Genomic DNA, 21,737 nt, shown 5'->3' with positions numbered 1-21,737 from the left:
TCAAGCTCATTCCCACCTCATGGTCTTTGAACTTGTACATGCTGTTTCCTCTGCATGGCTGGCTGCTTCTTGTCAAATTCTGGTAGCATCAGATTGTGTAGTGGTTAGAGACGTGGGCTCTGAAAGCTGATTCTCTGCGTTCCAGTTATTTAACCTCTCAGTGCCTTCGTTTCCTCACCTGTAAAAAATTGGATAATATAAGTAAATACCTGTTAGTGTTGTGAAGGTTGAATACACACACATGCAGTGCCTCACACAGAGTAAGTGCTCATTAAGTGTTGGCTGTTACAAAAGTCTCAGCTCAGAATCACCTCCTCAATGAGACCTTTTTTGAACATTTAAATTAAACATTTAAATTAACCTTCCTCCACCCCCCCCATAATACTTATAGTTACCTGAAATTATTTTATTGTGTATTTATTTACTTTTATTTTTGTGTCTCTCTCACTATAATGTAAGCTCCATGAAAGCAGGAATATTTTCTGTCTCTTGCATTTCCAGTGCCTAGAACAGTGCCTGCTCAATATATATTTGTTGAGTGAATTAATGGAAGCCAGATCCACCCCAGAAGGTCTTCTTAGGTGATATTAAGACTGAAAAGCAGTTCGTGTCACTCAGTTAAAGGTGTTCCCATGTGTACCCAACACCATGAAGTTATGTTGTAAGCTACGGGTATCTGGCAGGGGCTTGTAGAGAGTGGTGTGGAGAGGTAATACAAAGAAAAGGAGTTGAGCCTGCAGATAAAATACATATCTTACTTTTCTTTATTTTAAATGTTTTTATTTATTTCTCCTGCTTCCAGCTGGTAAGTTCATGTCCTTTTATATAAGCCCTTGAGCTTACTTGTGTCTTTAAGTTTAGGGACAGCTGGTTGCCCCTCAGCATTATAAAGTTACAGCTTTATTGAGCTTCTTCTAAAATAGTGTGAGTAGAAAGTACCGATATGTAATTAGATACTCGGCTGTATATGATAATTTTAGGAGTCAGAAGGATGCTGTAAAACCAAAGTAGGCAATCTGAGACTAGGAATTCCTGAGTTATCAACAGAGTCAGGTATGATAGCAATTTCTCATTCCCTTATATCTATACCTCTGCCTTTTCCTCTTATTAATACTATCACTACTTTTTTTGTTTTCTGTTTTCTTCCTATTCTTGTATTCCTTTTTGTTTCTATCCTTCTACTTTCATGTCCATGTTTTCCTTCTCATGTATATGATGGAAACTCAGATGATGTTTTTATAATTTGGCTTTGGCTCCTGCACCCAGTACGCAGAATCAGATTGATCATCCTCTCAGGTAAATGTCCTCCTTCTTTCTTGCCTGCTTCTTTTAGTAGAATCACCGTTCTAGCAGTCACTCTGGCTTAAAACCATGGAGTCATCTTGACACCTCCCTTTCTTCACCCCCACAACCAAACACAAACATGTCCTATCACTTATAAATTCTGTCTCATTCATTCAGCATGAACTCAGCAAAGATTAGAGTTTCTGCTCTGTGCCAGGTATGACTCCCTGTTGTGTGTGACAGTTCCCATCTTTCTACATTTGCTACCCAAATTCAGGATCTCAGTAAATTATACTTTGCCTAGTGAAAGTAGCTTCGTGACTTTTTTCCCAACTTCATATTCCTTTTTTCCAATCCAGTATTTATTGCACTGCCAGATTAATTCTCTAAAACATGGTTTGACCATGTTATTCCCTACTTCTTTTTTTTTAATTTTTATTTTATGTTGGACTATAGTTGATTTATAATGTTGTGTTATGTTTCCTACTTCTTAGAGTGAAACTGAGCTTGCTGTTCCAGTCATATCTCATATAACTTGTACTTGATTGCCCTTTTAGAACATACTCCACACTTTCTCACATCCATGTTTTTGTTCATGCTGTTCTGTCTCCTGGAAGAATATAAGCTCCCTGAGGGCAGGAACTTTGTTTTATTCACTGTAGTATCCCCTAGCACCCAGAACAGTACCTGGCATGTAGTAGTTACTCAGTAGATATTTATCGAAAGAATGAATGAGAAGTAAGTGAATCTTGTCAATACTACCTATTTAAAAAAATTTTATTGATGTATAGTTGATTTACAATGTTGTGTTAATTTCTGCTGTACAGCAGAGTGACTCAGTTATATATATCCTTTTTCATATTCTTTTCCATTATGGTTATCACAGGTTATTGACTATAGTTCCCTGTGCTCTACAGTAGGACCTTGTTTATCCATCCTGTATCTAATAGTTTGCATCTGCTAATCGCAAGCTTCCGACACTTCCCTCCCCCACGCCCCCTTCCCCTTGGCAACCACAAGTCTGTTCTCTGTGTCTGTGAGCCTGTTGCTGTTTCGTAATACTATCTGTTTTTTAAAAAAAATTATTTCTTTTATTTATTTATTTTTGGCTGTGTTGGGTCTTCGTTGCTGCGCATGGGCTCTCTCTAGCTGCGGTGAGCGGGGGCCACTCTGCGTTGCAGTGCGCGGGCCTCTCATTGCAGTGGCTTCTCTCGTTGCAGAGCACGGGCTCTAGGCGTGTGGGCTTCAGTACTTGTGGCACGCGGGCCCAGTAGTTGTGACTCACGGGCTCCAGAGCACAGGCTCAGCTGCTCCGCGGCACGTGGGATCCTCCCGGACCAGGGCCCGAACCCGTGTACCCTGCATTGGCACGTGGGTTCTCAACCACTGCGCCACCAGGGAAGCCCCTATCTATTTTTTATGACTGTTCCCAAACATTAATATTACCTCTCTTAGGAAGCCTTTTCTGATCTTCTGAGTATTTCTATTTAAACATAAATACCTACCTGTGACAGAACCTTTTTCCCTTTTTTTTTCTGTATCAGTGCTGACTTTGATTGTGTATGTCATGTGGTTGCCATGAGATTAATATAGTCGGTAAATGAACAAATGTTTATTGAGTTCTTATTCTGCATCAAGTATGATATCTAGGTACTTGAGTCAAAAAGACAGTAGAATGGAATTCCTTTCCTCAGTGAACTTAACTGCCTAGTGGAGGATCAATCCATTTTAACAGCAGTAAAATTAAGCAGTGAGAAGCAAGCCTGGGATCTTACGGAAGCATAGCCTGTTGGAAGGGGTTGGATAATAGGGAGAAGGGGGTAGGTTGGGGGAGAAGAGGCAGTTCTAGGCTGTCACAAGTAGAAAGCAACATATGGCGGGAGCAGTGGGTACTTAAAGGGGAGTGTGAGAAATGAAGCAGGTACTCTGAAGGGCCTTGTACTGTTGGTATTGAAGAGGTAGTACTATATTGTTACCTTTTATCTGTTTTGTTGGGATAAGAGGAAAAACTTGGATGACTGATTCCCTGTAGAATGATCAGGAGGAGCTGAAAACCTGAAGTGAGCAAAAGCTGTAGCTCCATGGAACTTTCTGAAAAAAATTACTTGGGAGGTAAGATTTTTGTTATGTGGAATGCCTTCTTACTTGATTGATAGTCTATATAAGCAATTCCAATTTGAAAATAAGTTTTTTCCTGAGAATTTGAAAGCATACTCTATTATCCCAGTTTCCAATGTTGATGTTAAGAAATCGGATGTCATTTATTGTGTCTCACAGTATTGTGGGTCAGGGATTTGGGTGGGGCTTAGCTTGGGGGTTCTTCTGCTCCACATGGTGTTTGTTAACTTGGGTCCACATGGTGGCATCAGCAAGTGACTGGGCATGCCTGGGGGATGTCCAGGAGTATTCAGGCCTGACACCTTGGTGGGGAATGTCTGGAAGGCTAGTCTTAGCTAGATCCCTTTTCTTTTCAGTGTAGTCTTGAGACCTCTTCTTATGGTCTCTCCATCAGAGCAGTTGGACTTCTGGGAGTACAGTGCTCCCAAAGATCAAGGTAAAAGGTGCCAGTCTCCTTAAAGTCTAGACCTGGAACTGGCATAGCATCATTTTCACTGTACTGCATTGTGAAGGCAGTCACAGCCCAGCTCAGATTCAAGAGGAGGGGAAATAGACCTCACCTACCAATGGGAGAAGTGTCAGGGAATTTGCAGTCATCTTTAATCTGCCATGCCACTCTTCATGTGCTTTCTGTTGTTTTGAGTTAGATTTTGTATTTTCCTGTTTCTTGTACTCCTTGGTTTTGGATTACTTCTAAGATGAAGAGGGAGCAGAAAGGCCTTTTCTTTGCCATCTGTAGTAGCCTGAGTAGTTTTTAAGACATCTGAAGATAATGGGGATGGTAGTAACAGAGATAAGGGCAGCTAGCTAGCCAAGGCTAGATGTTTTCCTCACCTTTCACTGTAGGATCTAGGACAGTACCTAGTACATAGTTAGCTCTCAGAAAATACTTGTTCTCAAATTCCTTTGTGTCAAATTATATATATATATATATATATATATATATCTGCTTAGACAGTAAGAGTTTTAAAGATTTTGGTTTATCTGTTGAAGATAAATCAAGGAAAATAAGAGTAAAAATCTGTACAGTTGAAAAAAGATTCATTAATTGATTAAAAAACCACTTTTTATACAGAGAAATTTTTTTCAGAAGAGTAGTATCATTTGGTTGCATGAAACTCTTTGTCATGGGTCGTAATAAAAAATCATGTTAGTATATACTTTTTTAGAGTTATCAGCTGTCTGCCTGAGCTCTTCCATTTCTCTAACACATTTTGTGCTATTGCGTCTAGTTACATGTGCCGCTCGGCACCAGCAGAAGGCATGCAGCCCAAAAAGGGGGTGGGGTGGAGAAAAGATGAGGGAGAATCAAGCCAGCAAGAGAGGGAAACAGATGGGTTGTGGGAGATGACCCTGCCCCCATGTTGTTTTTGTTCTGGCTGCTACTGATCGTATGTGAATCAGCAGCCAAAAAATTGGGAGTTGGTGATCCTATGATGAAAAAGAAAGTTTGATTTTGGACTCAGTAGAATTATAAATTTACAACACTAAAACATGATGCAGATTTTTTCTTTTGGTTATTTTAATTATCTTTCCTTTGAGACATTTCAGAAAGTATTTTGAGATATAACTCTTTAATTTTTCTAAATAATAGATGTATAATCTGAGATGACTATTACTTTTTCAGCTTTTCTTTTTCATGCAAGTTTTACAGTAAATAAAATTTTAGGCATATTCAGGAACTGGTAGAGGAGACTTAATCCATGATGGCGATTCCTCAACATTTTTGGATCTTGTCTCTAGATGGTCAGAGTTTACTAGGACTTTCTCCTGTGGGCTATTAAAAAATGAGTAGAAAGTAGTATGTTTGCTAGAGAAATAAATCTTCCCAATGTATATATTTCATGCTAAATATTCTCTCTTTTCTTTTGTTAATGCTTATACTTGACTTTTGTTTGGCTTATTTTCTAAGATCAAGATTAAGGAAACCTTGCTTTATGTCTCACCAAGTCTTCACTTTGTTCTATGGAAGAATCTTATTTAAAAAAAAAATTTTTTTTAAAACATTTTAAGAATATTAGCAAACATACACCAATATAGAGAGAATAATAGTATAATGAATCTCCATATACCCAGTATTCAGCTTCAACAGTTACCAGTGTTGTCTCTCTTGTTTCATCTGTTCCTCCTGCCCCTTACAATTTTTTATGGAAGAATTTTATTGTAATACCATTTAATGTTAGCATTTTGAAAGGCTATATCCTGAAACTTTTGAAATCTTTAAATTAAATACTACTGTAGCATATAATTTGCCCAGTAAATATGTTTGGTAAATTATATAGGTATGTAAAATTTTAAAATGACCTCTTCAAGCTCTTAATGATCCTATAAATATGGAACTTAATCAGTTACTAAGCTATTAAAATAAATTCTGAATAGAACACTCAGTAAAACAGTTTTTCAAATTGCTTTTTCTTTCATTCTAGGCAGTGGCAGGCACAGTCATGGTCCAAGTCACTACAGAATTAATATTCTTTTCTTTAATCTATTAAAAATGTATGAGTTCTGAAAAAGATCACTTTTTAAACTTCTTCATTTTTTCTTTATGCCTAGCACTTGACTTGGGTTGACTTTCTTTTAGGGGTCATAGTCCACATTTTCTTTAAAAAAAATCTTTTTTTTAGAAGTACTGGTTATGTGCATTAAGTACATACCAGAATTACAGATGCATGCAGTTTAACTTCAAACTTCATTAGAGAAATCATGACATCATGTGATGGATGGACCTTTGTTGTCTTTTGGGAGCAGTAACACATGTGAATGTCAGATCTCCAAATCTCAGCAATAATAATAATTTTCTAATTCAAAGTAATAGGAGGAAGGTTGTTCTGAATTACTGAAAAGTAAATTAAGGGACACTTTAAAGAATAGACAGTTTATTCTTTCAGGCTCAATGAATAATATGAGTTAGTTTAGTAAATTATTTCTTAAGCAGAGATCTTGCCAAGCCATTTAAAAATTATTGTGGTAAAAAACATATGATACTAAAGTTACCATCTTAATCATTTTTAAGTGTATAGCTCACTAGTGTTAAGTATATTCACATTGTTGTACAACAGATCTCTAGAACTTTTTCACCTTGCAAAGCTAAAACTCTATATCCAGTAAACACTACTGCCAGGCCATTTTTAATGGAAAAATAGCTCATTTGAAATGAGAAGTATACATTTACATATTAACATTGTCTGTGTTATGTGCTAGTCTCTTTTGTAATCGTGTAAAGAATTATGCATTATGAGGCAGTATTTTAGTTTTTCTCTTAATCTGGTAAACACTATAAAATTGGTGGCACTCTTTTATCCTACCCCTCCCTCAAGTAGCTTAAAATATTTCTTAATCTCATACTTCATTATGGTATCACAGATATCAGTGAAGTCTGAAATAATGGGATTTTGCTGTTTGGTTAAGAACTTTTTATATGAAACTATGATTCTACCCCAGCAGTTTAATTGGAGTACTTAAGTGGAATGAGGTTTGCTGGTTCCTATCCTGACTTCCAAACGTTATTCTTAATTTTTCTGTATTTTTTCATACAGTCTTCTTGTATTGTTCAGATTTTCCTCAAGACTTGCCTGTCTTGGTCCCCAGACTGTCTTTAAATATCTTTCATTTGCTTCTGTCTTTTGCAGACAGGCATTTATCAAGTGGCTGTTAATGTGCAAATACTACTTGCAGGGTCTGTCTACTGCATACACACACAGCTGTTACCATCTCAGTTAAATTTCTCCATTTTCTAATGAGAGGTATGAACTCATATAATCTATAATGATTTAACAACTTTTTTTTCCAGTTTTATTGAGATATAATTGATATATAGCACTGTGTAAGTTTAAGGTGTAAATAATGACTTGGCTTACATATATTGTGAAATGTTTACCACAATAAGTTTTGTTAACAGTTATCATTTCATATAAATACAAAAACATTTTTTTTTCCTTGTGATGAGAACTCAGGATTTACTCTCTTAACAGCTTTCAGATATACCATGTAGCAGTGTTAACTCTGCTTATCTTATAATTGGAAGTTTGTGTCTTTTGACAACCATCATCCAATTCCTCCACCTCCCACCCCAACGGCTGGTAACTACAAGTCTGATCTCTTTTTTTATGAGGTGTTTTTTTTTTTTTTTAATTAATTTATTTAATTTATTATTTTTGGCTGCGTTGGGTCTTTGTTGCTGCGTGCGGGCTTCTCCCTAGTTGTGGCGAGCGGGGGCTACTCTTCATTGCGGTGCGTGGGCTTCTCATTGCGGTGGCTTCTCTTGTTGCGGAGCACGGGCTCTAGGCGCGCAGGCTTCAGTAGTTGTGGCACACGGGCTCAGTAGTTGCGACTCGCGGGCTCTAGAGCGCAGGCTCAGTAGTTACGGCACATGGGCTTCGTTGCTCCGCGGCATGTGGGATTTTCCCAGACCAGGGCTTGAACTTGTGTCCCCTGCATTGGCAGGCGGATTCTTAACCACTGCACTACCAGGGAAGCCCCCATGAGTTTGTTTTTATTTTTGTTTTTCTGTTTGTTTTTTAGATTCCACATAAGTGAGATCATACAGTATTTGTCTTTTTCTGTCTGATTTATTTCACGTAGCATAATGCCCTCAAGGTCTGTCCATGTTTTTGCAAATGGCAGTATTTCCTTCCGTTTTGTAGCTGAATAATATTCCATTGTATATTAACAACTGTTTATTGAAAACCTGTTACTGTATGTGAAGCTACTTTTCCTAGGTCTTAAGGTGGAAGTTTTTTTTTTTTAATAAATTTATTTATTTTTATTTTATTTATTTTTGGCTGCGTTGGGTTGTCTTTGCCGTGCGCGGGATTTCTCAAGTTGCGGTGAGCGGGGGCTACTCTTCGTTGCAGTGCGTGGGCTTCTCAATGCGGTGGCTTCTCTTGTTGCGGAGCACGGGCTTTAGGCGTGTGGGCTCCGTAGTTGTGGCTCGCAGGCCCTAGAGCGCAGGCTCAGTAGTCGTGGTGCACGGGCTTCGTTGCGCAGGCTCAGTAGTTGTGGTGCACGGGCTTCGTTGCTCTGTGGCATGTGGGATCTTCCCGGATCAGGGCTCGAACCCGTGTCCCCTGCATTGGCAGGCAGAGTCTTAACCACGGCGCCACCAGGGAAGCCCAAGGCGTTTTGATATTATCCTCCTCCTGCTTTCCTTTAGGACTCATTTAAGAGTGGTTTTTTTTTTTAATTTTTTTATTTATTTATGGCTGTGTTGGGTCTTCATTTCTGTGCGAGGGCTTTCTCTAGTTGCGGCAAGTTGGGGCCACTCTTCATGGCGGTGCGCGGGCCTCTCACTATCGCGGCCTCTCTTGTTGCGGAGCACAGGCTCCAGACGCACAGGCTCAGTAATTGTGGCTCATGGGCGTAGTCGCTCCGCAGCATGTGGGATCTTCCCAGACCAGGGCTCGGACCCGTGTCCCCTGCATTGGCAGGCAGAGTCTTAACCACGGCGCCACCAGGGGAGCCCAAGGCGGAAGTTTTGATACTATCCTCCTCCTGCTTTCCTTTAGAACTTCATTTAAGAGTGTTTTTTGTTTTTTTTTTTAACTCACATCTCAGCGCCATCATCCATGTGCACATGTATGTGTGAGCACGCTCATATGTTTCAGGGTGGGGAAGGGTATTCAGGACTCTGTCCTAAGGGGTTTGGGTCTCAAAGGATTGTTAAATATCATAAAATTGAACTTTTTAGCCTGAAAAGGCTGCTGTTAAGGAAAGCAAATATTCTCTTTTAGGGTCAGTGGCAAAGAAAAGCCAGATGGATTAATCATGTTTAACAGTTGTTTTTTCCCACTGCACATAGAGACATGGCTTAAATGATGGTAAGTCATAGGCAAGATGGGAAAAAATTCTTTGAAGTTCAGATTCTGGATTTTCTTGGTAAACATTTGTTATTTTTTAATTCCTAAAATTGTTCAAACCCTTAAAAAATTCTTTTCCCAAGGTTTGCCCATACTACCTCTTAGATTATTGAGTTCCTAATATATATATATTTTTTCTTTTGAACTTGCCTCACTTTCTTTCAGCATTTTTGGAGTAGAGCATCCTTCTTAATGTCTTTATTCTTCTTAATGTCACCCCCCCCTTCTTAATTGGTCTTATCTGATCTTTTCCATTCCATTTTACATTTTATGAAGAGCAACCAGAACTACAGTCAGGTTTGGGCACATTATAGCCTTACATGAAGGTAGAATGTGATGGTCCTTTTAGTTTTCAGTGCCTTTCTTCATTTCATGGCTTTCCAATATTTTGTTGGTTTTTTAATCTGAAGCAGATTAAAGTCCTCACTAAAGTCTGCAGGGAACTCCTAGGTCCCCCTTTTAGATTAAGATTATAGCTTTTTCATTATAAAAGCAATATGTGTGTTTTAGAGAAAATTTGGAAACTAAAGAAAGTAAAAATTTTCATAGTTCAAACAAATAAAACCTATTTTGTGTTTTGGTAAATTTCCTTATGGTCTTTTTTTCCGTGTATAATATTTTTATATGAGTATGTGTTTTTATATCTTTTTGTAAACTTAATTTTAGTTAAACAGTTTCCACATTTTAATTTGTAAAACTTGTTCTTAATAATTTCACAGCATTTGGTGGATGAATATAGTCTTAATTCCCTTAACCATTAATTCCCTTGTTGTTAAAAAGACTTTCAAATTATTTGTATTCTTTTTCATTTTTAAAGATCTTGTTCTTTCTCGGGTTGCCATGTGTTTTGTTTTTAGTATTCCATTCCTGGATCCTGTGATTAAACATTCAGTTAGGTTGAAATATTTGAGCTAAAAAACAAAAACACTAATTCGAAAAGATACATGCCACCCCAGTGTTCATAGTGGCATTATTTACAATTGGCAAGATATGGAAACAACCTAAGTGCCCATCAACAGATGAGTGGATAAAGAAGACATGGTATATATACACAATGGAATACTACTCAGCCATAAAAAAGAATGAAATTTTACCATTTGCAGCAACATGGATGGACTCGGAGGGCATTATGCTAAGTGAAGTAAGACAGAGAAAGATAAATACTGTATGATATCACTTACATGTGGAATCTAAAAAATACAACCAACTAGTGAATATAACAAAAAAGAAGCAGACTCACAGGGAACGAGCTAGTGGTTACCAGTGTTGGGGGGGCAATATGGATGGAAGAGGAGTGGGAGGTACAAACTATTGGGTGTAAGATAGGATCAAGGATGTGTTGTACAAAATGGGGAATATAGCCAATATTTAAATGGAAAGTAACCTTTAAAAACTGTATAAAAATTTTTTTTAAAAAATTAAGCTAATATCCATTATCAAACAGACATCTCTATTTATATTTCTTTGTGGAATCTAGTGGCTTGGGGATTGTTTTCTTAAAGAAATTTTCTCCCCTGGATTATGCTGGTACAATATGACACTTTAATACCTTGTACGCATTAAGTATTATTTCACAAGATATTTTTCCTTAGTAGTTGGAAGGTAACATTTATCTTATAGCTATTTCTCCTTGACTCCTATTTCCTTTTATCCCACTAGACGTGTCTGTGTGTGTGTGTGTGTGTGTGTGTGTGTGTTGGTTTTATTTCAGTCGTACATTATCCTCCTGAGTGATATAGTTGAGGACACTTATTGGACTTGAAATCTCATGCACTCTGTGAGCATAGTAAAAATTTAATAATGATGCTAGTTTACTTTACAAAAAGCTTTTAAGAATAGTGGTAGCTCACCAGTACTATAATTTTTAATAATTAGTATTCAGCATGTACTCAGTGGAATAGTCTTTTTTCCATAACTAAACTTTTTATTTCTCCTTCCATTTCCAGGTTGCCATCACGAAAGCCAAGGTGGATTTCTCCAGTGTCGTGTGCCTGCCCCCTTCCGTCATTGCTGTGAATGGGCTGGACGGAGGAGGGGCTGGCGAAAATGATGATGAGCCAGTGCTGGTGTCCCTGTCCGCAGCACCCAGCCCCCAGAGCGAAGCTGTTGCCAATGAACTGCAGGAGCTCTCCTTGCAGCCCGAGCTGACCCTAGGCCTCCACCCTGGCAGGAATCCCAATTTGCCTCCACTTAGTGAGCGGAAGAATGGTGAGTAGATATGGAATTATTGAATTGCCTGATTTGAACCAAGGTCTTCATGTTTCTAATGTCATAGATCCTTACTTTATTTTATGTCTCTTGAAAGTTTCTTATAATCTTAATATTTCTTATAAAATAGAGAAATGATAAGTTTAGGTGGTCATTGTAAGCCCAACATTTCCTGCCTGGGTTATCATAATTGGTTTCTGGGTTTTTTTCCTACTTCTTTGCTTCTCCCTATGTAATATTTCTCATTTTGTAAACCCATATACACATTTATGTAATACATGTATTAATTGGAGAGGGAGAACTATATTGTACATGTTCTTCAGCAACTTGTGTTTATTGTTCAATATTTATTTTCCCTGTGAGTTATTAAAGGTATTCTGTAATTTCTTCTAATCTAATCTATGAATCACCATTTATTGAATAGTTCTTCTTTTCCCTAGTGATCTTTTTTTTTTGGCCATGCCATGTGGCATGTAGGGTCTTAGTTTCCTGACCAGGGATCAAACCCATGTCCCCTGCAGTGGAAGCGTGGAGTCCTAACTGCTGGACCATCAGGGAGTTCCCTTCCCTAGTGATCTTTAATGCCAGCTTTATTCTGTTTCTCTGTGTACAGGAGTTAGTTTTTGGGCTCTCTGTTCTGTTTCACTGATCCCTCTATCTCTGTGTCTTTACATCATTTTAGTTACTGTTGTCATCTGTTAGGACAGGTCTCTCCTTGCCTTTTTCTTCTTCAAAGTTGTTTTGGCTAATCTTGCCCTTTTATTTTTCCATAATTTTAGAATCAGCTTGTGAAGTTCTACAAGAAAACCCATTGGGGTTTTTTCATCCAACATTTTATTATGAAAAAACTCCAACATATGATGAAGTAGAGAGTTTTACACTGCACACCTTTATATCCACCACTCAGATTCTACCATTAACATTTTATAATATTTTCTTTATAGTAGATCTATCCATCCCACTGTCCATCAATCCACCTTATTTTTGGGATGCATTTCAAAGTAAATTGCAGACATCAGTATATTTCTATTTTATTGAAGTATAACGTTGATACAGAATAACACAAATTGTAAGCATCCTGGTTGTTAAGTTATTACAAACAAAGTGAATACACCTGTGCGTACTTACTATTTAATAAAGAAATAAAATATTTCCAGCACCCCAGAACCACCCCTTGTGCTTCTTCCCAATCAGTACTCCCTCTTCCTGATCAGACGAAACTACCGTCCTGACTTTTAACACAATAGGTTAGTTTTGCTTCTTTCTAAACTTGATATAAAGGGAATCATGCTGTATGGTGTTCTGTTGGTGGCTTCTTTTATGTTTTTGAAATTTATTTGGGTTGAATTGTGTGTGGCAGTAGTTCATTTTCATTGCTATATAACCAATCCATTTTATGAATGTAATTTGTCCATTTTTACTTTTGATGGATATTTGGTTTGTTTTAGTCTGAGGCTCTTACAAATCATGCTGCTGTAAAGTTCTTGCTGGGATTTTGATTTGAAATATATCATTTATAGGTTAAGGGGGAGAACATACATTTTAAATATTGGGTCTTCCTGTCCATTAGTTAGTTTTATCTCTCCAATTAAATAGGCTGTCCTTAGTATCTACCCACAGATTTTATAATTTTTTCCATAAAGGTCATGCAAATATTTTATTAGGTATATTCCCTGGTATCTTTTTTGGGGGTAGACATTATAAGTGGTATATTTTTATAAAATATTTTTTGACTCTTTGATACTGGGGGATAGAAATACCAGACCTTTTCAAAACTCCTCTGGCTTTTCTACATCTGTACCCTCCATTTGGGAAACCCGCCCCCCCCCCAAACCCCACCCTGCCGCCTTCTTGCTAACTCTTACTTGTCCTTCAGTATTCTGTTCAGACATCATTCCCTTTGAGAAGCTTGTCCTCACTCATATTCAGTGTTAGGTGTCCCTCTCTGTGTTTGCCCAGTTGCCCTTTATCTTCGTACTTCATCACCTGTGTTGTAATTGGAATTCTCCACTCAGTGGGCCTTTGAAAACTGAAATCAGACATTGTCACACTCCTCTCAGAACTCTTCAGTATCTTCTCATGAGGCTTATGATGAAATCATAGTTTTTACGACATGGTCCTGGTATCACCTCTCACCTGATTTCTTTTTTTTTTTTTTTTTTTTTGTAGCTTAAATCTATTACCTCACAGCTAACCCATGAACAACATCACCTGATTTCTTACCTCTGTTCCCCAGCTCACTCTGTTCCAGCCACACTTACTTTCTTGTTATTTCTTGAACATATCAAGTATGCTCCTGCCCCAGGGCCTTGATACTTGTGCTGTTACTGAAGTTCCTGCACAAATGTTATTTTCTCTGGGAGGCCTTTCTCTGCCTATCTTATTAAAATAGCACCTCCCATTACTCTCTATCCTGCTTTGTTTTTCTTTTAAGCACTTATTTTGACCTGTGTGTGTGTGTGTGTGTGTGTGTGTGTTTGTACATGTGTGTATATATGTTTGTTGTCTGTATTTCCCCCTCTCTGATAGTACATTTCATGAGTCCAGAAACTTTATTCTATTCACAGTGTTATTCAACTCCTGGCTCATAGTGGGCACCCAGTAAATATTTGTTGAATAAAGAGATGAATGGTTTACTTGTTTGTGGCAAGAACTCTGTTTTACATGCATAGTGGGAAATGTAATGGAAACTCATGCATTTTTTATTTTGGGAAATAGTGGACACTCAAGCAGTTTTCTTGTGTTCTTTTCCCATTTATAATTTCTACTTATTCACCCAAGATGGCAGAAAGTTCAGCTTATTTATACGTTAAGGGGAAAGAGTCCAGAGGGACAAGCTGGAGACAGAAAAAGAGAAAGGATAACTGATATAGCAGTGTTCCTGGGAGATGCAAGAGGATGGGATCCAAAGGCATTGGTTCTGCCTTGACTGTGAGTGGGGACCAGCATTCCTCTGGGATGGGAGGAATGGCAGTGAAGGTGATGACAGACAGCAAACAGCAAAACTCTCATATCTTGGGCAGGAAGTAGAGAAAATTGGTGCTGACAGCTGTGATGGTCTCAGTGGAGTAGAAGGCAACTGTTGCTGTTGAGGCAGAGGTGTTGGTGTATCTTCAGCCTTTCTCTCTCAGCTCTTTGCCATATAAATCAGCTGATTTTTTCCCCCCATTTTGAACAACAGCAATTTTCTAACCTTCCCTTTAAAGTCAAGCTCCTGAAAGAGTAGTTTACAGTTACTGTCTCTCTACTTTCCCGCATTCCAGAGACTTCGCTGCATTCTGGCCTCTGTCCCTGCCTCTCTTCAGAAACCGCCATTGCCAAAATCATTAGTGCTCTTTCTGTTGTAGACCAAATAGGTACTCTTTATTCTATTTGACCTCTCTGTAGCATTTGCCATGGCTGGCCACGCCCTCTGACTGAAACTTTTCCTCCACTGACATCTGTGATACTACTCTTTACTGGCTTTTAAAACTCAGTCTTTCTAGCCACTCCCTTCTCTGCTCAGATCTTTTACTGTCTTTCTCTACTCACCTCTTAAATTGTATTACTCTCCAGTGTTCAGCTCTAGAGCTTCCTTAACTTCTTACTCTGTATATTTACCTTGAATGGTTTCCCCCAGAACTCTGGCTTTAACCTCCATTATATGCTATTGATTCCATGTTATCTTTCCAGGCCAAGTCTCTGCCCTGAGCTCCAGACTCATATGCTTGGCTGTCTGTTGAACACCTTCACTGGATGTGCTACAGACTCAGTACGCTCAGAGCTAAACTCATCATCTTACTGCTGTTGCTACTGAATTCGTCATTGTAGAAATTGGCACCACCTTCTACCCAGATGTTCAGACCAAGGGGTTGCTTTCTTTTGTTTTCTTTCTGAATGAAAACTTTAAGGGTTTTATTTGTTTTATTATCAGATGAAGTATAGGAAAAAAGAAAATGAAAATTCCCTCATGATTATACAGTTCAGTGATAGCTAATGGCAGCAGTTAATATATTATCTATCAGTTTTTATTTGTTCATTCATTTGTTTACTTTTACACATATATACTCTGTATAAATTATTTTCATGTAATATTATTTTATGAGATTTTACTATATCATTCAACTGTATTAGAAAACATTTTTTCTCTGCTTGATATTTGTATTGTGTGTATACAACATTTAGCCAGTCTCCTGTGAGACCTTTACCTTGTTTTTATTTTTTTATGTTATAAATAATACTGCAGTAAACATCTTGGTATATAAATCTTGCAAGTAACTGTAGGACAAACTCCCAGAAGTGGATAAAAAGATAAGGACATAAAGAACATTGTGTCCTTCTGGTCACAAAAGTAACATGTTTGGGTATGAAGTTTTTAATTTTTTAAAGTCATTATTTCCAAATTGTCCTCCAGAAAGATTATAACATGCTATTTTTAGAAGTAATTTTTTACTCCATTTCCTTTCTATCTCCTCTATCTTTCCTCCCAGCCACCAGTCACCAATTATTGTAAATTCCACAATGGTCATATCTACTGAATTCATTCTTTTCTTGCCATCTTTACAGCTGCCACTTAGTTCAGACTCTTAATAATGTCATACTTGGATTACTGCAAGAATGGCCTTCTAACTGGTCTCTCCTTGTTTCTCATCTTGTCCCTATTGCCAATGGGGTTATCTTTCTAAACCATACACGAGGCTACTGCTCTCCTGCTTGAAATCAGTTAGTGGTTCCCCATTTCCTCCCTTTATGCTCCTCATCTTGGCAAACCTTCATAGCCAGTTTCTGCCCTGCCTCTCATCTCCTCCCGCTCACAATAAAATATTTGGGATTTCCCACAAGAGACATTTCCACATCTCAGTTCCACTTCATGTCCTGTTTTTTCTTCCTGGAATGACCTTCATCCTCTTCTTCTGGCTAATGTTTTTTTCTAGTCAAGAACCAGGGTAAGGACTTCCCTGCTGGTCCGGTGGCTAAGGCTCCACACTCCCAGTGCCTGTGGCCTGGGTTTGATCCCTGGTCAGGGAACCAGATCCCACCTGCCTCAACTAAGAGTTTGAATGCCACAACTAAGAGTTCTCATGCTGCAACTAAAGATCCTGCATGCCGCAACTAAAGATCCCGTGTGCTGCAATGAAGATCCCACGTGCCTCAGCTAAGACCCCAGCACAGCCAAAAACATAATAAATATTAAAAAAAAAAAAAAAAAAAAAGAACCAGGGTAAGGTGCTGCTTCCTTCAGGACTTCTTCCTTAGACTCCCAACTTAGGTTAGGGGTTTGCCCTTTGTGTTCTTCCTAAGTACCCTGTGCATAATTATCTACTTACTTGTTATCATATTTGACTAGATGAGAAGCTCTGTGAAAGCAGGGATTATGTCTGTCTTATTTATTGTGGTATCCTTAGTGCCTAGCCAGAAACTAACGTGCTATTCAATCAACAAGGGTGCTTGTTAAGTGCAGATTCTGATTCTGTAGATCTGGGTGAGGCCTGAGAGTCTGTATTTTAAAAAAATTTTTAATTTTTATTCATTTTTTTAATAAGTTTATTTATTTATTTATCTTTGGCTGCGTTGGGTCTTCATTGCTGCACGCAGGCTTCTTTTAGTTGCAGCAAGCAGGGGCTACTCTTCATTGCGGTGCGCAGGCTTCTCACTGAGGTGGCTTCTCTTGTTACAGAGCACGGGCTTTAGGCGCGCGGGCTTCAGTAGTTGCGGCTCGTGGGCTCTAGGGCATGTGGGCTTCCGTAGTTGTGGGGCACAGGCTCAGTAGTTATGGCGCACGGACTTAGTTGCTCCACGGCATGTGGGATCTTCCCAGACCAGGGATCGAACCCGTGTCCCCTGCATTAGCAGACGGATTCTTAACCACTGTGCCGCCAGCGAAGTCCTAGACCAGAAGTTTTAACTACTTTTTTAAAGTTGAAGATCTCTGTAAATTTGAAATTTTATGTATAAGTCCAGTGTGTAAAACAGCTGCTCCAGTTGACTGGAATCTGTATGGAGGAGGCAGAACCCCACTGACTTGGCGTCCTGCCCCTCAGGCAGCTCTCGAAAGAGCACAAGTTGAAAACTTCTGATCTAGATCATCTATCTCTGTTAGTTTAAGCTATGTCAGCGCCAACCACTTCAGTTGCTAGAATGGTTTCCTAACTGCCAGGAGCCCCAAATTGATTAATAGTGATCTTGCTTATAAGAGAATGTGGATACTTGAAACTGACAGACAAACATAACAGTCTGTACAGCATAATTACCATTTTAGCAGGAGAAAATAACCCCCCCCCCCGAATTGAAATTTTATTCAACATTAGAAGGGAAACAGTGGTGAAATACTGGTATTAGAATAATGCTGAAGGGGAGGGGAGGGGCTTAATAAAGAAATAATCTATAAGAAGTTTGATGACTACAGAAAAATACCTTATATGGTAGAATGTGTGTCAATGGCCAAAAATACCAATTGCTTAGCAGAAATCATTAAAATAACTGTCAAAATCAGATTCTGTTGTTTTAGGGAGAAAATAGGAATTACTGATCAAGTTAAGAAAACTAGGAAGTTGCAGAGGAGCTGTTTCCCTGGTGAAGCATCTTACTGTTTTCCTTTTTGTTCCATCCAGCAGCCAGCAGGTGAATGTCTGGACAGGGGCACGTTGTTAGTATGTAGTTGCATTGCTTTCCTGGCCATAATTGGGTCTTCTGTTTGTGCACCTTAATGGTGCTTCTTCCTATCAAAAGGAGAAAAATGCTGGATGTACTGGTAAGAAAATCATTATTATAGTTTACACTAGGTCTGCTTTGCATGGTTATTAGTAGGAAGGTAAAGGTAAGAGCAGAAATGGAAAATCCTTGAGAGGATTATGAAGTTGGAAAGTGTGGTGTTCTAGAGCAAAATAAATCCTGGGCTTCGAGGTGCTTTTTCATGGATGGTGTACTGCGTGTTGAAAAGGTGGAGTGAAGTTTTACTTCTTCTCAGATCTCTTTCATTTAGAGGCATATCTTATATGGAAATTCATTGATTAAGCAAGGGTCCTTACGGAGCAATAGGCAGTCAAGGTCCTGATACCTCTATTTCCTAAACAGAGGAAGTTGGAACCCTACTGAGAGGAGGTGTCTTAATCCAACCTTTATTGGCCTAATTGGAAAAAGTTGGCAGAGACGTTTCAAGGTGTATTTTTAAATATTACTCGTCTGTCTTCTTCTAGGCTGAGCACTTAGGTCTAAAAGATAAAATTGATGTACCTTGGGATCCTCTCCAGGCTGGGCTTGGAGAAGTCCAGAAAGATCTCTCTAATGATCTAACCCTATCCCCTTTGGCCAGCTGGCACATATTGAATGAATGTGTCATAATGGAAAATTCAAGTTTTACTTTGCTTCTTCCTTTAATGGCACAGTGCTCTTTGGCTTCTTTTCCTTACATATCCACCCCTTCTTTATACTAACTGATAACAGTCTTTCAAGTATGAATGAGTTTCAGAACTGGCTGAGACTGCATAAGGTGTATTTTCAGGAGCCTCTAGGATGGGAGCTGAAATACCATTTACTCCTTTTTCTCATTGCAAATATATTGCATTTCAGTTACCTTATAGGCTTTTGTGGGCAAGCCTGAGAATTTTGCCATAATTCATATTTCATGGCCTTTGTGGGAAAGTACATTCCATATTCCAAATGATCAAATTACAAATGAACTTTTGGAATATAATCCATTTGTAAGTTGGGGACTTGCTTATATCCTAAGAGGTGTGCCTCTTGACGTTTGAGAATTATGGATTTAAGACGCAGTGTATAGTAATTACATGGAATGCATTACTCAGAAGACATTATAGACAAAAGTTAGATAATTTAATGGATGACAAGTTCATAAATGTTTCTAAGAGAAAGCTGGCATTTTGGGGATTGTATTCTTGGCCTTTTATTTTATCCTTGACTTTTAAACTTTTATTTCAGGTCAGTCATTTGTACCTTCCTACAGTTCTGCTACTGTTCATTGCTGTGACCAGTATGGAAATTATTATTCAGCAGATATTTATAAAGTGCGTACAGTAAATGAGGCACTGAGGAAGACGTTGAAAGGTATACAGAAGAATAAGTTGGACCATAGCTACTAGTTTTTGCCTTCTCTCCTGTTCCTTTGATGAACAAACCATTAATTAGCTCTTTTATAAGAGCTAATCAATACCAAATTTCTTTGTTTTTCTTTCCCACTTTAGGTACTACAGACTAAATTTGGGGCTGGTCATCTGTTTATGGGGGATAATTTTGGGGGTCATAGATAGAGGTTGATACGAGGCAAAATTTTTGAAAATGGTGAGATTTACCTTTCCTTTTTCCTGCTTGGTCCCCCTAGCAACCCCCTAGATAGCTCTCCTGCACTTCTTGTGTTCTAGTTAACAAATCCATGTTTGGTTCTTAAAGCCGATGAGAAGTTTGTAGGACTTGAATTCTTGTATTTTGCATTCTCATTATTGAGAAAGTACTTTTCTCCAACCCACCAAGGATTGAGTAAATAAAAACTTGAAATATCACCCATGAGAAATTACTTTTATCTACACCTGTAGGAACCTTTACTTCTGAATCACAGATTGTTCATGATCCAACAGATATGAATATACTTAGAGAACAATTGGACAGAACATTTGAAATTAGATCTACATAGCTGAAAAAGCTTCTTACACTAATTGCCCCCCCACCCTCAGTATTAGATTGGTGATATATATTTTACCATTCATGTCTTTTTTTCTTTTTTTGGGGGGGCGGGGGAGGATAATAACATGTATACAGAAGAGTTTATAAATCATGATAGTTTACAGAATAACCGTAAAGCAAAGAGCTGTGTAACCACTACTCAGCTCAACAGTAGCTCATTGTAAGCCCAAGGAAGCCTCCCACATGCTCTTCTCTGATTACAGCACCGTCTCTTCTTCATAGGAGTAACCACTATTCTGACTTCTTGAAAATCATTTGTTTTACCTACTACAAATGTATCCCTAAACAATATAGTTTAGTTGAAGTTTATGTGAACAGAATGATTCTGTATTCTTCTTTTGTTCAGTGCATGTGCTATTCATTTATGCATACGGCTTTAGTTTATTCATTTTCATTACTGTATAGTGAATGCTGCCATGGAAAATTATTCCATAATTTAAAAAAATCCATTCTTCTGGTGAACATTTGTGTAGTTTCCAGGGTTAGGCTATTACAATATTGCTGTGAAGGTTCTTTATGTATCCTGGCGCATGGGTACATGCATATATACATAGGAATGGAAAGTCCTATACATATATATAGGAACACAAAATTACTAGGTAAGATTAAATTCTTTTCCAAAGTGGTTGTACCAGTTTATATACCCTCCAGCAGTTTATGAAAGTTCCCACTGCTCCATATCCTTACCAACACTTGGAATTGTTGGATTTTTAATATTTACTACTCTGTTGGTTATGTGAAGGTATCTTATGATGTTCTTGTTTTTCATTTTACTGTTTTCTAATGAGGTTAAACATCTCTTCTTATACGTACTAGCCATTTGGATTTCTTTTGTGAAATGCCTAGTGACATTTTTTGCCTATTTTTTCTACCAAAGAACTAATAGGAGTTCTTTGATATATTCTGAATACTAGTTTGTTGTTGCTTAAATGTGTTACAGATATCTTCTCATGCTCTGTGATTTATCTTTCTCATTCTCTTTATGGTATCTTTTAATTAAGGATTTCTAATTAGTTAGTGAGTTTTGTATCTTAATTTTTTGTATGGGGGTAAGGTAAGGCCCAACCTGATTTTTTTTTCTAAATGGATTCTTATTTATTCATTTATTCATTCATTCATTTAAAATATTTATTTATTTATTTTTGGCTGTGTTGGGTCTTCATTGCTGCATGTGGGCTTTCTCCAGTTGCTGCGAGCCAGGGCTACTCTTCATGGTGGTGTGCGGGCTTCTCATTGCGGTGGCTTTTCTTGTTGTGGAGCACAGGCTCTAGGTGCGCGGGCGTCAGTAGTTGTGGCTCGTGGGCTCTAGAGTGCAGGCTCAGTAGTGGCGCACAGGCTTAGTTGCTCCGTGGCATGTAGGATCTTCCCGGACCAGGGCTCAAACCCATGTCCCCTGCATTGGCAGGCAGATTCTTAACCACTGCGCCACCAGGGAAGTCCCGGATTCTTATTTATTGAAAATAATCTTCTTTCCCACTGATCAGCAGAGCTACTTCTTTCATGTATCAGGGACTTGCCTATGTGTGAGTGTGTTTCTGAGCTCCTGTTTGTTTCCACTGGTCTGTGTGTCTGTGCTTGTACCAATACCTCAGTCTT

At 38.4% G+C, this 21,737-nt stretch overlaps 1 protein-coding gene across 11 annotated transcripts in view; it reads left to right on the top strand.

The window, feature by feature from the left end:
* Positions 1-21,737, top strand: part of MRTFA (myocardin related transcription factor A) — a 206,395-nt gene that overhangs the window by 65,904 nt on the left and 118,754 nt on the right. For 3 of the 11 annotated variants that reach the window (XM_082350102.1, XM_082350101.1, XM_082350100.1), the window contains exons 1-2: positions 8,950-10,398; positions 11,204-11,465. The exons of 1 other annotated variant lie outside the window; for it this stretch is intronic. In XM_082350102.1, coding sequence (XP_082206228.1) covers positions 10,312-10,398; positions 11,204-11,465 — 349 coding nt within the window. In that variant the 5' untranslated portion in view covers positions 8,950-10,311. Of the gene's footprint in view, positions 1-8,949; positions 10,399-11,203; positions 11,466-21,737 lie in introns of those variants that run through there. 7 more of the 11 variants (XM_082350098.1, XM_082350095.1, XM_082350092.1 and 4 more) reach the window with 6 other exon arrangements.

This window comes from Balaenoptera borealis (genome assembly GCF_965194805.1).
Source record: "Balaenoptera borealis genome assembly, chromosome: 13".
Lineage (NCBI taxonomy): Eukaryota > Metazoa > Chordata > Mammalia > Artiodactyla > Balaenopteridae > Balaenoptera > Balaenoptera borealis.
Note: the sequence above shows the minus strand (reverse complement) of the source record. Positions and strands in the feature narration are given on the sequence as shown.